The sequence below is a fragment of the Aethalodelphis obliquidens genome, unplaced genomic scaffold, assembly GCF_003676395.1.
Source record: "Aethalodelphis obliquidens isolate GAN/ISIS:26980383/991018 unplaced genomic scaffold, ASM367639v1 scaffold57, whole genome shotgun sequence".
Classification (NCBI taxonomy): domain Eukaryota; kingdom Metazoa; phylum Chordata; class Mammalia; order Artiodactyla; family Delphinidae; genus Aethalodelphis; species Aethalodelphis obliquidens.
Window position 1 is genome coordinate 5263388 of NW_020838001.1, and position 13336 is coordinate 5276723.

Below are 13336 nucleotides of genomic sequence, written 5' to 3' on the forward strand. Positions count from 1 at the left end.
CTCTTGCTTTTTTTTTCCCCCCTAATGTCTAAAAGTTATATTATGGAGTTATGGAGATCCAACACATCACATTTTCTAAATGATGCAAATTTTGTGAACACCAACTAGAGGTCAGGTAAACATGCTTTTTCTTATCTATTATCTTTGTTTTATAATTAAAGAAACCAAGGCTCAGGGAGGTAGTGACACACAGCTAGGGAGGGGGTGATGGGGACACAGGGGCACCGGAAAAGGCCATCCAAACATGTCCAGACAGACACGGGCCAGAAGCAAAGTTGACCCTCAAATCAAGCTTGAGTTCCTCAGCCGGACCTGCAAGCCCACCAGGCACCCTAGTCAAGGCCTAAGTCGGGGTGTCCATACTAAGGGGTCAGCAGCACGCAGGGAAGGAGCCAAGGAGCCTGCGTAGGAGAGGCATGGGGAATGGGGAGAAGCTGGGGTACAGCCAGATGGAGTTGGGGTTTTTCTAGGGTGGGGGACGGGGTGAGAGGCACCCCTAAATCAGAGGGACCGGACGAGGGAAGCCGGGACGCAGGCTGGTGAGCGGGCGCCATCTAGTGGCTAGTCCAGGCACGGCGCCTCCCAGCCTCCCGCAGGGGCTCAGCAAGAGCCCGGAGGGCGCCCCACAATCTCTCTCAACACCCGCAATGACTTCGCATTTAACATTAAGACTGTCAGTTTACATAGAAATACACGTTTCTTTGGTTTTACATGAAAAAAGGAACAAAAGCATCATCGTGGCTTCCTGTTTTTATTGAGTTGTCCAACACTCCCCCTTTGGTTGGAATGAAATCACCTGGGACTCTCGGCCCTGCCTCCCGAGATTGGGGTTTAAGTGGTCTGCGTGTGGACTGGGCATCAGGATTTTTCCTGCTTGCTCTGCAAGGACAGCTTTGAGTCAAGTCTCCGGGGCCCTTTCCATGGCTATACTTGCTCCTGAGCTCCTCCCTTTGCAGAAATGCTAGGGATGGGGACCCCTGGGAGCCTGGGCCTGGCACCCCCTCCCCAGCTTCTGCAGCTGGGATCCCAGGCTCAGGGGCTTCCAGGGTTGAGTTCTTGACACTCTGGGCTGCCTCACACAAAGCCGTTCACCTCTGTAGACCTCAGTTTACCGTTTTGTTACCTGGACCAGAACAGTGGCTCTGAACTGCTTGGGGCAGGGGGGGTGTCAATGGCCCCTTTGAGAATTTACAAAAGCGATGCATCCTTCTTCCAGAAACAGGTAAGTGGGTGTCCAGCTGTGTTCATGACTGTAGAAGGCATGAATTAACCCTTTTAGTCCTCACTACCACCTCCTGAGGTTGCTACTTGTATTAGCCCATTTCATAGATGAGAAAACTGAGGCATAAATAGGTTAAATAACTTGCTCAAGGCGCCACAGACAGTAAATGGTGGGGCTGAGTTAGAACCCAAGCATCTCTGTGGCCTTGGACAAGTGGCCTCACTGACCCAAGCTTCAGTTTCCTAAGAAAAGAGGCCAGTACTAGCCCCTACCCTGTAGATGATTCAGGGGCACACGAGATTGGAAAGCACATAGTAAGTACTCATTAAAGAGGGTTGTTGTTCTGATATGCACAAACGCAGGCACCCACCCATCCACCCACCCAGGTGTCTTGGCCTGAGTGTGGGGCTCAGGGTGGGCAGCGGTGGGAAGTCCCCTGGCCCCAGAGGAAGCGCTGGTCTTGCCCAGCTCAGCTGTTCCCTGCTAGCATCTACCTGGAGGCCTAACTGTGTCTCACTTATCAATTTCATTTTCGGTTTTGTTTCCTTCAAAAGCCACACACGGAAGTTTCATTTTCTTTTTCTCCGGAATCTGATCAGCTTGGGCTAACTGGGCATCTGTTTCCGGGGGGTGTGAACAGCTGACAGCTGGCTGGGTGAAGCTGGCATAGCTCCACAGCTGGCAAAGCACCGCCAGGACCACAAAAGCACACCCAGCCTCGACCGGGCCCACCTTCTCCAGGCCACGGGGTCGGGGAGCCTGCCGCTGCCCTCAAGTCGCCTGGGCTCGCAGCTGCCAGCATGGCTGAGGCCCCTGCCAGCCCAGGAGACGCAGGTACGTTCTTACTTCTAAGGAACAGTGGGAGTGCCCGGGTGGGACTTGCACCTTTTCTCTGGTTCCTTTTCTTGGTCCAGATTAGAGTCACGAGAGGACAGTATCTGAAAGCACAACGGTAGTAAGAAAGAGGGACAGAGGGCACGGCATCAGGTTCAGAGCCTTGCTCTGCCCAGGCCTCTTGCAACATGCTTCGTGTGCATCTTGCAATAACGCGCAGGCCCGATGAGGTTTCCATCTTATGTGTGAGATCACTGAGGCTTGCAGGTGAAATGACTCAGGGGACCACGGCAGAGCCTGGGGCCTTAACACCCGTCTTCACACTCATTTTGAGGAAGGACAGAAGTTGTCTGCTAAGAGGGGCAAGTGCATGTATGTGGTTTTCCTCCTGCTGCATTCATTCCTCGGATAGCACTCTATTCCTGGAAGCACATGATGCAAGTTAACTGTTACTGAGCAGTGCTTTTCCTAGGGTCCCCACTGAAAGCGTGAGGGCTGTGGGCTGGGACGCTTTTTGTTTGCCTTTTTTTTTTTTTTTTTTGCGGTACGCAGGCCTCTCACTGTTGTGGCCTCTTCCGCTGCGGAGCACAGGCTCCGGATGCGCAGGCTCGGCGGCCATGGCTCACGGGCCCAGCCGCTCCGCGGCATGTGGGATCTTCCCGGACCGGGGCACGAACCCGTGTCCCCTGCATCGGCAGGCGGACTCTCAACCACTGCGCCACCAGGGAAGCCCTGTTTGTCTTTGTTTTGTGATTGTTAGCTATTTAATCCTCACCACAATCTCTGAAGTAGCTGCTATTATCACCATTTCACAGATAGAGAAACTGAGGCCCAGAGAGGTCACATAGCTAGTAGGTGGCAGAGCTGGGGCTCAAAACCAGGAAAATAGGGTGTGCTGGGGAGGGGTGCCGACTGGGTGTGACCCAGGACCCCAGGCTGGTTCCCAAGCTCCTGTTGCACTTCCCCAACGAGACATGTCAGGGGCACCCGGTAACTGAATTTAACTTGCCCCCCGGCAGATTTTCCTTTTAACTGACGTGTCACTTACACCTCATCCGTTTCACCAGCCTGAAGACTCAGCAGGTGACGCCAGCCCCGCCATGGACCCCATTTCCCCTTTGAGGTCAGGGCACTGGAGGGGGAGGAAGAGGCTCCCCCAGGGGCAGGTTTTTTAAGAACCAAAACTCTTTTTAAAACTAGGCAAAGCCACAGTGGGTTGGATGGGTATCCCAGTTGAGGGGTAGTTTGGTGGGTGAAGGGGTGGGTGACCCCACGTGTTCTAATTGCACATCACCTGCGTCCAGAAGGACGCAAACATTCCGACCATAAGGGCAAGGCCACGGTGCCCAGCGCAGAGTTGGCAAATGGGTTGTCCCTTCCCCCGCTAGTGCCGCCCACTAGGAATCCAGGAAAAACCCAGAAGGTAAAGGATTGGGTTGCTGCCCTGGAAGGGGACCTAGGTCTTCCCAGGAAGGGCCCTGCTTTGCATTTTCCTCAGGGTTCTCGGGGCAGACATTTCCTCTCCCCAGCCCCTGGCGCTGCAGGCCCCGTGTCTGACCAGTTCTCTCACTCCCCACAGGGCAGCTGGCTTGGGTTTACGGGAGCCTGTCTGGGAGGAGTAGGGGCCATTTGGAAAGTTCCTTGTTGAGCCTCGAGGCACCCTGCTTAGGACCATTAACTCAGGGGGGGTGGGAAACAGAGGCCCCGGAGAGCTACTCATCCCTCGCCCAGGTCATCTGGGCAAACACCTACCCAGCAGTGTACGCTCACTTTTTCACTCAGTCACTCCTTCATTCAAATGCTATTTCCTGAGACCCTACTGTGTGCCCGGCCCCATGCTAGACACTGAACCACTACACTGAACCTGGCAATCACAGCAGGGGATCCTTGGGGACACTCTGCAGGGGACTCACACACACCCAGCACCCCACCCACGCAGGGCATCCAGGACAGCTTCCCAACGATGGAGTCTGAGCAAGACCTGAGGTGGAGTATCCGTTGGACAGGTGGAGGGAGGGAACGTTGCTCCTAACAGAGGGAAGAGCATGTGCAAAGGCCCAGGGGTGAGTGCGTCTGAAGGGAATGCAGACAGGTTGGCCCTTGAAGGGAAGCTGAGGGCGGGTGAAGACGAGGCTGGCAGAACCACGAGTTGGTGGCGTTGCTGTCATCCGGGAGATGGTGGTGACAAGGAGTAGAAGGTAGAGGCAGCGAAAGGAGAAGAGAGGATTTGAGGCAGCCAGGGACAGTGTTGCTAGGACTCTGGGATTGGGCATCAGGGTGAAAGATCCATTTCTGAGCGGCTGTTGGGTTCCTGGTGGGATGAATAGTGACATCGCCCGAGTGGATTGTGAGCCCAAGAGGACGGGCAGATTCCACCGGGAGGAGAAGGATGGGGGATGGAGGACACCGGGCTGGGCCTCACTCCCCCCACCCCCCTTCCTGTGCTCTGCCCCACCCTCCAGCATCCTGCCGCCTCCACTCCCCTCTCTCTGAGGACGTCTGAGAGCTGAGCGTTCCCACCTGCCCTCCAGCACTCACTCAGGTGGGGGACGCTCGGAAGGCCTGGCACCGCCTCTGGCCACCAGGCTGTCCAGCCAAGGTCATTTCTGAGCAGCCCATGTGCCCCTCCCTGTACAGGGATGCTGGTGGATGTCTGCTCAGACCTCTGTGCCTGCCTCTGCCCTGGATCCCTCTCCTGGAGGGCCACCAGCCCAGGCTGGGTAGTTGGGGGGACTCAGTTCTGTCTCTGCCCCTGTCTCCCTCCCCCAGACATTGAGCAGAGGATTTTGGAGGTGCTGAGGGACTCTGGCTCCCCTGTGAAGACTGCCCAGCTGGTAATGAAATGCCAAGTGCCCAGGAAAAAACTCAACCAGGTCCTCTACAAGATGCAGAAGGAGTCCAAGGCAGTCCTGCTCGTAGGCCCCGCGACGTGGAGCTTGGCCAATGGTGGGACCGAAGAAGTGGTTCCTGCAGAGCTGGGTAACCTGCCACCCCGGGACAGGGGCAGTTGGAGGGGGTGGGTGTTGGACCCAGCACGAGCAGTCCTGGCAACGGCCTAGCCCAGATTTGGGCCTGGGTTCAAATACAGGCTCTGCCCTCAGGGACACATGATGTACCCTCACTGCATCTTGATTTCTTTTTCTGGCCAGTGGAGGTAACAGTAGGGCTGCTTTGTAGGGTTGCGAGAGGATTTGATGCAAAGGGCTGAGCCTAGTGCCAGTATGTAGTAGGTGCTCAGCAAAACATTAATAATGATGATGATGGCAGTAACGATATGATAATAATAGAAGAGCCGTAGCATCGCACGAGATCCACTTTTCTAGTTCTGGTGCGGTGCCCGGGGGTCCTCTAGCCCGCACACAACCCCAGAGGGAGTAGATGGTCTTCCCCCAACCCCAAGCCACACAGCTGGAAGGGAGCGGGGCGGGCTTTGAAGCCAAGTTCCTTCCGAGTTTGGAGCGTCCATGCGCTAGGGGCTTCTGCAGAGCAGCCCACCTCTGTCTGGTAGGGTCCCCATCCTCTCTCCCGCTCGGCTGACCCCTGACCGTCTTTCTTCCCAGCAGAGAGGCCCCAGAAAGATGCAGCTGCAATTCCCCGGAAGCCTGGTCCTGAGCTCAGTCAGCGGCGTAAGCATCTTGTTTCCTTTCAGCTCTTGTTTCCTCTGACCCCAAACCCTCCTTGGCCACTCGAGAAGTTACAAGTGTTCAGGGGCCACGGCCCACCCACTAACAGGTCCCCACAAAGCGTTCGGAGGCAAGACTCTGTCTTTCGGCGAAAGAAGGTAAACGGCTGAGAAACCATTTGATGGGCGCTTGGCAACTACTGTGCGCCCAGCACGCGCCAGGCACTGTTCAGAGCCCTTGACGAACATCCCCAACCCCCAGAACAACCTCTGTGGTCCATTATAATTATGCCCATTTTACAGATGAGGAAAATGGGCACAGAGGCTGCGTCTGTCCCAGGTCACACAGCGGGTAAGCAGGGGAGTGGATTCGGCCTCCGGGGTCCTCCTTAACTACTTGCTGTTCTGCCTCCCAGAGGAAGAGATCTTCCGGTTTCTGGAAGCCCATGGGCCCCATAGAGCCCTGCTCATTGCCCAGGCCCTGGGAATGAAGACAGCAAAGGAAGTCAACCCAGACTTGTACGCGATGAGGAACAAGCACCTCCTGGACTTAGACCAGAAATCAAACACTTGGGCTATTTATCGACCAGGTAGGCCCTTTACCTGCTGCCCACACCTGGACGGGGCAGAAGGTATAACACCCAACACCTGGTCCTTGCTGGGCTCCCGCTAAGCTCTTTGCCTGCCCCACCTCGTCAGAAGCTTGCTGTGCTCTTGCTGACCCGTCCCTGGAAGAGGGTTCCAGGAGGGAGGGGCATGCTGGCAGGAGTAACCAGGGAGGGCTTCCTAGAGGTGTGGCCCACCCCTGACTGTATCAGTCCTGGGACGCAGGTCTCAGCCTGAGTTTGCTAACAGTCTTCTGTAAGCACTTTGCCCAACTTGGAGTTTTAAGGCTGCTGAAGGAATAGGCTAGGCTGACCTCAGATACCCACAGGGTAGAGTCCCAGAACCGACTTATCCATTACATGCAGCAGGTACCAGGCCTAGAGCCCACTGTGCTTTTAGGGGGTCACAAAAATGCTCTAGTTTCTCTTAAAATCAGAAGAAAAAAATGAGTATTATAGTAACAATGAATAGCTAATAATGACTCTAGCCGATATTATATTTGTCTATATCCCAACGCAGTCATAAAATGTAATTTTAAATATTTTTTATGGATGTAGGGGCTCACAAAGGCACAGGAGCCGAGGGCTCCCGGAGGTGGGAATGTGGCCCCGTGTGTGGAGCCCACGTGGGGCTGACACCCCTGCTTATGGTACCCAAGGAGGGTCTCAGCCTCCTAGGCTGGATGTTAAACACTGGTGACAAATCCAAATTCATAAAAATGCCTTGTGGGTCAAGCAAAGTTTATCCCATGGCCAGAAACAGCCTGTGGACGGCCACCTCGCATCCTTCCCTGAAGGAAGAGAGGACCCTGGAAGCAATGGTTAGGGCTGTGGGTTCCTCGCAGTGAGAGGTACAGAGGGTGGGCAAGCATCAAGGCACCTGCCATCCTCCCAGGGTGGCAGAGGACACAGGGGTAGGGTGGCCTGCGGGACAAAGTCCAAGCAAGGCTCGTCTGTGATACCTGCAGTGTTTGGTAAACACTCCACTTCCTGGGGCACACCTTGGACCTGCTGACTCAGAGCCCCAGGGTGGGCCTGGGAATCTGTGTTTTAACCAGCTCCCCAGGAGATTCTGATACTGCCAACTAGTATTTGGAACTTCTGACTCCTAGAGAGATACAAAGGGATTGAGTGGAATGTTACTTTGCAGAAGGTTCTACAAATCAGTCCACCCCAGTCATTTACCAGCAAAATCCAATCAACATGATCAGTCAGAATGGACCAAACGGCCACATTTCCATTATGAACTCCAAAGCCATCCAGATTGGACACAGGAATGTCATGGTGGGACAAATGGCCTCTGGGGAAAACGGTGAGTCCTCTGAAATGTCCAGGAGAAGGGACCTGTCGGGGCATCTGCTCCATCTGGGTGGGGGCAGGGAGTGGGGGGCATTCAACCTTCCAGGGAGGAAGGGCAGCTTTCAGATCTCCAAGGTCCTTCCTGGCTTTCTCAGGAATAAGGATGTCCCTGCTTGTGCCTGGATCAAACCTCTCCTGCTTCCCCTTCCTGCCGACATCTTTTGCCTCATTTTCATCGGGACCCAATATTTTCCCACAAGAAACAACTCAGTTCGCTCTTCCTCTCTAGGATGTCACAAGGGGTCGTTGAGCATTCTGTGTGTCCCGAGACACTCTTTTTTCCCATGTGTTCACATCTCAGAAACTGGGATGCATCGTATGGGTGTATCCGAGCTTTGGTGAGATACAGTAAGCAAATGAGTGCCTGCTGCACGGCGGGCACTGTGGGCAGAGGGGCCAGGGCCACCCATCAGTCCAGCCATGGGACGTGAGTGAGAGCGCGGGCCCCAAAGTTGGAACGCTCCCTGGGACCTCGAGAGAGCCCTTCCCTGCTGCAGGCCTCAGTTTCCCCAACTGTGAAATGAGGAACTTGATTCTAGAATCTAGATCAACCTTTCCCCAGCTTTGGTCCTCTGAGCTCCACCTCCCTCATTTTGGCCACGCCCATGGCTGATTCTTTACGCCATGTTGTTAAATGGTTTACTTTTTATTCTACTCAAGTTAATTTTAAAGTAAACTTTCACAGCATTACCTTGAAAACTACCAAGGTTACCATCAAAAATAAATGCTGACAAAATAGAACAATGTCAGAAGCTCTGAGGGCCCCATGCCAACAGCAAGTTAACCCCAAAGGAGACTTTCTCCTGACGGGCCCAGAGGACTGAGAACAGCTAGGAAGCAGTGGATGTGCCCATTGTCTGGGTTTTCAGTGCCCCAGTGACGCCCCAGGCACCAGTGGTAAAAACCCCGGAGCCCCACGCTACCTGTTCTGCCGGCCCACCTGCTCTCCAGTCCAGACCCTGAAGTAATCACTCCCAGTCTGATGGGGTCCAGAAAGAATCCCGAAGCCTGTCTCCTCTGTCCGGCCAGGACTTAGTGTGTGTATGTGTGTGGGGGGGTGGGTAGGGGGTAGGGGGAGGTCAGAGGGGGGGTCAGGGGTCACGTTTCTGTGTCTCCTGCCAGGCTCCTCGGCTCCCCTCTACCTCCCTCCAATGGCACCCACTGATCCCTCAACTCAGGGCCCCCTGGCTGAATCCTGGGGGCCCCAGGACATCCGGATGGAGAAGTCTGTGCTCAGACATGTACAGATGGGACACGGCAACGAGATGAGTCTTCACGGCAACCCAGCCAAGGGCCCTGCCCACAGCGCCTGTGGCAGCCCCCCAGGTAACTGGAGAACAGGCTGCCACCCCACCCCCAGCCCACTGCATTCGGCTCCTGGCTAGATGGAACTTGAGCCGGTCCTTGTGGGGAGAGAGGCATGATGGGAAATTCTTTCCCTCCCACCAGGAGGCTGTAGAGCGGGGGGCTCTTTTAGAGTTAGCACCTGGGTTCCCATTCCCTACTACCCCCCTCAGGAAACCTCAGTTTCCTCATCTGTACAATGGGCAGGGGTCATTTCCTGGGCCAGCTGAAGCGGGAACAGAGGAGATGGCTGGACTGGAACTGGACATGCATTTAAGGAGCCACCTAGGCGCTGTCACCAGTGACCAGAGCTCCCAGGCCGCGTCCTCCCTGGCACTGGTCATCGAGAGACAGGCTGGGGTGTGGGAGCACAGCAGAGAGGCCTGAGAGAGAGAAGGAGAACCAGGGACGCCAGGGGACGGGTTTCCAGAGGAGGCGAGGCCGGTGAGATCAAGGGAGGGCTGTAGGGTCCAGCAACAAGGGGTCAGTGGTGACCTGAGGGGACAGAAGGGGCACGGAGAGTGGAAGGAGGGGAGACAGAGCACGGGCAGCTCTTTCCTGACGTTTGGCCGGGAGAGGCAGGAGCGAAACAGCTGCGGCTGGGGGCCGGACTGGGGGGCCACAGGGAGATTCTAACCAAAGATGGAGAGGGTGTTCCAGAGCTGCCAGGAAGCAGGCAGCAGAGAGACGGGAAGCAGGAGGCAGCAGGGGGAGGGGTTGAGTCCCAGGGGAGGCCCAGAGGACCAGTTCAGCTGGGCTGGGCTGCAGGAGGAGGGGCACCCAAGCTGGCAGAGCCGGGGGCCGAGGGAGCCGGCAGCCCCAGCAGGTGAAAGGCATGCGCAGATACGCCGTGTGAGGCCACGCGTCCACCAGTGACAGAGCACGGCATGGGCCACTGAGGGGAGGTTCCAGGAGGACAGCCGTGGAGGACCTGAGAACCAGGCTGGGGGTCAGGCCCACCGTCCAGCTGCTCTCACCGTCCACCTCCCCTCCCGCCCACCCCGGCATCTCTCTCTTTGGCTGACCTGCAGTCTCTGTCCTGGGTACAGGCCCGGAAGCTTCCATCAAAGTTCAAATCCCCGAACCAGGACCTCACTCCGAAGGGGGCATGGCCCAGAGAGTCCACATCCGCTCGTGCTTCCTGGAGGAGACCACCGTAGGCAACAACAACAAGATGACTGTCAACCCAGGGGCGGCTGATCCCAGAGGAGTCGCAAGGGCTGGCGAGCCAGGAGGGAGCACAGGTGAGCCTGGGACACCTCGTGTGTCCTATTTCCCTCTCTCATTCATTCATTTATTCAACAGTCACGAGCCTCCCATTTCTGGAGTCTGGGAGACAGGAGAGGGTCGTAGCAGGAGCGGGGGCTCTAGGGTAGAACGTGTGGGGTCCACCTAACCCACCGCCCAGCTTGGAGCCTGTTTCCCCGTCTGTAAAATGAGGGTGGTTAGACTAGCCTGTGGCTCCCGAGTTGGAGTGAGGACTGGATACGCTCCCCTCACTGCTGGGACACCTGGACCGGACCAGTGACGTGACTTGCGGTGCCCAGCGCAACCAGTAAAAGCAAGGCTCTGTGTTCAAAACCTAGCAAGAATTTCAAGACAAAGACAGCAGAGCAGTAAACTGAGCACAGGCCCCTCTGAACGGGCCTGTGTGACTGCCCGGGCCACATGCCCGTGAAGCTGGGCCTCCCTGGAAACTTCTGGAACATGATCCCTCCTCGATTCTTAGTCACCCACTTCACCGATTCTTCCCCCCAAATAATGCGGTAGCCACCTTACGCTTCTTCCCCGTTTCAATTATTAGGAAGAAGTCGTTCATTCATTTATGCACCTGCTCAGGCCCCACTCCTGCCCTCAAACGCTCCCTCCCCCCGAGATACAGCTAAGGGCACAAACAGACAAACACTACCCACTCACAGGGGCCAGAGGCCAGTACAGGGACTAGAGACAGTCACAAACCAAGCCTTTCGAGGCTTTGAAGACCAACACTATAAAAAACTATAAAACCTGGGGCGGTGGCTGGGCAGCGCCGTGACGGAGAGGAGCTGCCTTAGCCAGGCCGCCAGAGAAGCTGCAGGAGGAGGTGACATCTAAGCCCGGGCCTGTGGGGAAGGAGAAGCTGGCCAAGCACAGATGTGGGAACAGCATTGCCAGTGGAGGGAACAGCAAGTGCAAAGGCCCCGCGGTGGGAAGAAGGGTGACGTCCAGAATCACACACACACGAGCCCAGGGAGCGGAAGGGAGTAGATCCGGTGGGCAAGGCCAGGTCTCTCTGTGCCGGGAAGCCCAGAAGAAAGGTCCGGATCTTATCTGAAGTGACCTGGCGAGGCCTGGAGGGTTCAACCAGGGGCAACTTGATGTGGGGCACGATTTAAAAGTCTGGCTGAAGACAATCGGGGGAAAGCAAAGGGGGCTGAGGAAGCGGGAGCAACGGTAGAGGGGAGAAAGGACGGGGCCTCGGAGATGGGGACACAAGGTCACCCACCGGGGAAGCCTGTGTCCGGGGCAGCAGCCTCAGTCCCGGTGAAGCAAATCGACTTGGCTATTCGGTAATTCGAGGGGAGGCGGCTCACGTGTTCCTGGGGCCCCATCTCTTCCCTAGACCCTCCCTCCGGAGCTGCAGGATCCAGAAGCGAGGTCCCTCCCGGCAGCAGTCAGGCTGCCCCCGTCAACGCTGAGACGCTCATCTCAGAAGAGCTAGCGGCTATGACACTCAAAACGCAGGGGTCCCAGAAGTGCAGAAGACACCTGCTGAGCGACAGAATCGCAGAGCCAGTGTCCCCAGAGGGTGGAACTCAGTGCAAGCAGCCTGTAGGCGGACTCCTGCAGGAAGGGCCTGGGAGCCAGTGAGCTCTCTGCTGCCGTCAGTGTCGTTTTTGACCTTCTCGCCTCCTGACACGTGGCCAGCCTGCCTCCGCATTTGGGCTGGGCCCGGCGTGGGGCAAGGGCAGGGCTGCTGGTGGCAGGAGCAGCCTGCCAGGGGGTCACCTTCCCAGGCCTGCCGTCCATCAGGGCCACCCATTCTCTGCCCTTCACTCAGGACCTGACTTCCTCAAGGCCCATCTTGGCCACCTGACCACTTTACCACCTGACCTTTCTAGAACCTTCCTACCTCGGCCTTGAGGGCTAGGGATGGGTCATTCTCTAAAGTTGCCAGAAAAGGGATACCACCAGACAGGTAAGAACCTCAGAAGTCGGCTGTATCTCCCCAAGCACTGGCCAGCGAATTCACTAGGCACAGAGGCCCTGTCTTTTCACTCTTGAACCTCCAGTGTACGCTGGACCGGCCCCTCCACTGACCACCTCCTGAGTACCACGCCATCGGGCTACAGAGAGAGGAAGACCAAGCCCTGCCCTTGGGGAGCGGTTCACAGCCAGCGGGAGAGGCGGCCTGGGACATGGGCAGTGAGCCCTGAGCAGGAACCATCACGGGGAATTAAAGGAGTGCAGAACACCAATGCAGACACTGTCCGGAGCGCCCAGGAGGCTCCCCGGGGAAGGAGAAAGCTCTAGGGCTCATTCTTCAACATCTGGCAGAGGGAGGAGGTTGGACGGGGAATGGTGTTCTAGGCAGGGGCTCGGCCTGGCCAAAGGCATGATGGTCAGAACAAGAGGACTTACAGCAGCACAGCAGTTTGGGTGTTGCTAGAAAGCCCAATGCAAAGAAAATGCAAGTGGGAGTTTGGCTGGAGAGGAGTTTGGACTTGATGCTGAGCTCTGGACAAGCACGGCTCCACCTGCGCAAATATTCCAGGAGGAACTGGGCAAGTCCATGCAACAAGGAAGTTGGGTTCATTACAGGGAAGGAAGGCTTTTGTCCAATGGGCCCAGCCTACAGGGGGCAAAGGCATCTCGGCCACCACCGTGACCTGGGGCCCCCAGATCCCTCCTGCCTGGGATATCCAGTTCGCAGACATGCCACACGGTGTAAGGGGCTTGAAATCAGGTTTGACTCGTTGCTTCGGGCATTGTCTGCCCTGTGGGGTGAGCTGAAAACTAACTGCTTGCCTCAAAGTTTGCCTGAGGTCTGTGGCTAACCAGGCCCGTATAAGTGGGCCATCAAAATGCATCTCAGAACTCAGCCTCAGCTCCCACCTGCAGCCCAAGCCAGAACACTCAATTTTCCTGCGAGATTTCCCCTCTCTGTATAATTAATTTGTCATAAACTCGCTGACAAAGCATTGCTGGCTGTTAATAGGGGCCGGAGGTGAAGGTCAAAGCTGGTCTCTTCAGGAAGGAAATTAACTAGCTACCGTTAAAAGCAAAGAATGATTAAGTCCATCCACCCCCCAATACTTTGCTCTCACTAGCTCATCCACCGTCCCCCCTTTCTGCAATGATACCTGTGCG

The 13336-nt window shown here is 56.2% G+C and overlaps 1 protein-coding gene across 2 annotated transcripts; it reads left to right on the forward strand.

Moving 5' to 3' along the window:
- Nucleotides 1–1886: 1886 nt before the first annotated feature.
- Nucleotides 1887–13194, forward strand: ZBP1 (Z-DNA binding protein 1). Of its 2 annotated transcripts, none has more exons than XM_027086904.1 (8): nucleotides 1887–2056; nucleotides 4826–5035; nucleotides 5617–5682; nucleotides 6095–6268; nucleotides 7437–7595; nucleotides 8765–8968; nucleotides 10036–10230; nucleotides 11589–13194. In XM_027086904.1, exons 1-8 carry the CDS (start codon nucleotides 2023–2025, stop codon nucleotides 11834–11836), a joined length of 1290 nt encoding a protein of 429 aa, XP_026942705.1. In that variant the 5' UTR covers nucleotides 1887–2022; the 3' UTR covers nucleotides 11837–13194. The 2 variants fall into 2 exon arrangements, with proteins under 2 accessions (XP_026942705.1, XP_026942704.1); XM_027086903.1 differs by having other exon boundaries at nucleotides 5620–5682; nucleotides 7434–7595.
- Nucleotides 13195–13336: the final 142 nt, after the last annotated feature.

Bases quoted from the DNA above. Each gene is read 5' to 3' on its own strand.
- ZBP1 (XM_027086904.1), top strand. From the start codon at position 2,023: ATGGCTGAGGCCCCTGCCAGCCCAGGAGACGCAG. The intron at 5,683-6,094 runs GTAAGCATCTTG...TCTGCCTCCCAG, and splicing joins TCCTGAGCTCAGTCAGCGGC to AGGAAGAGATCTTCCGGTTT. The intron at 7,596-8,764 runs GTGAGTCCTCTG...GTCTCCTGCCAG, and splicing joins AATGGCCTCTGGGGAAAACG to GCTCCTCGGCTCCCCTCTAC.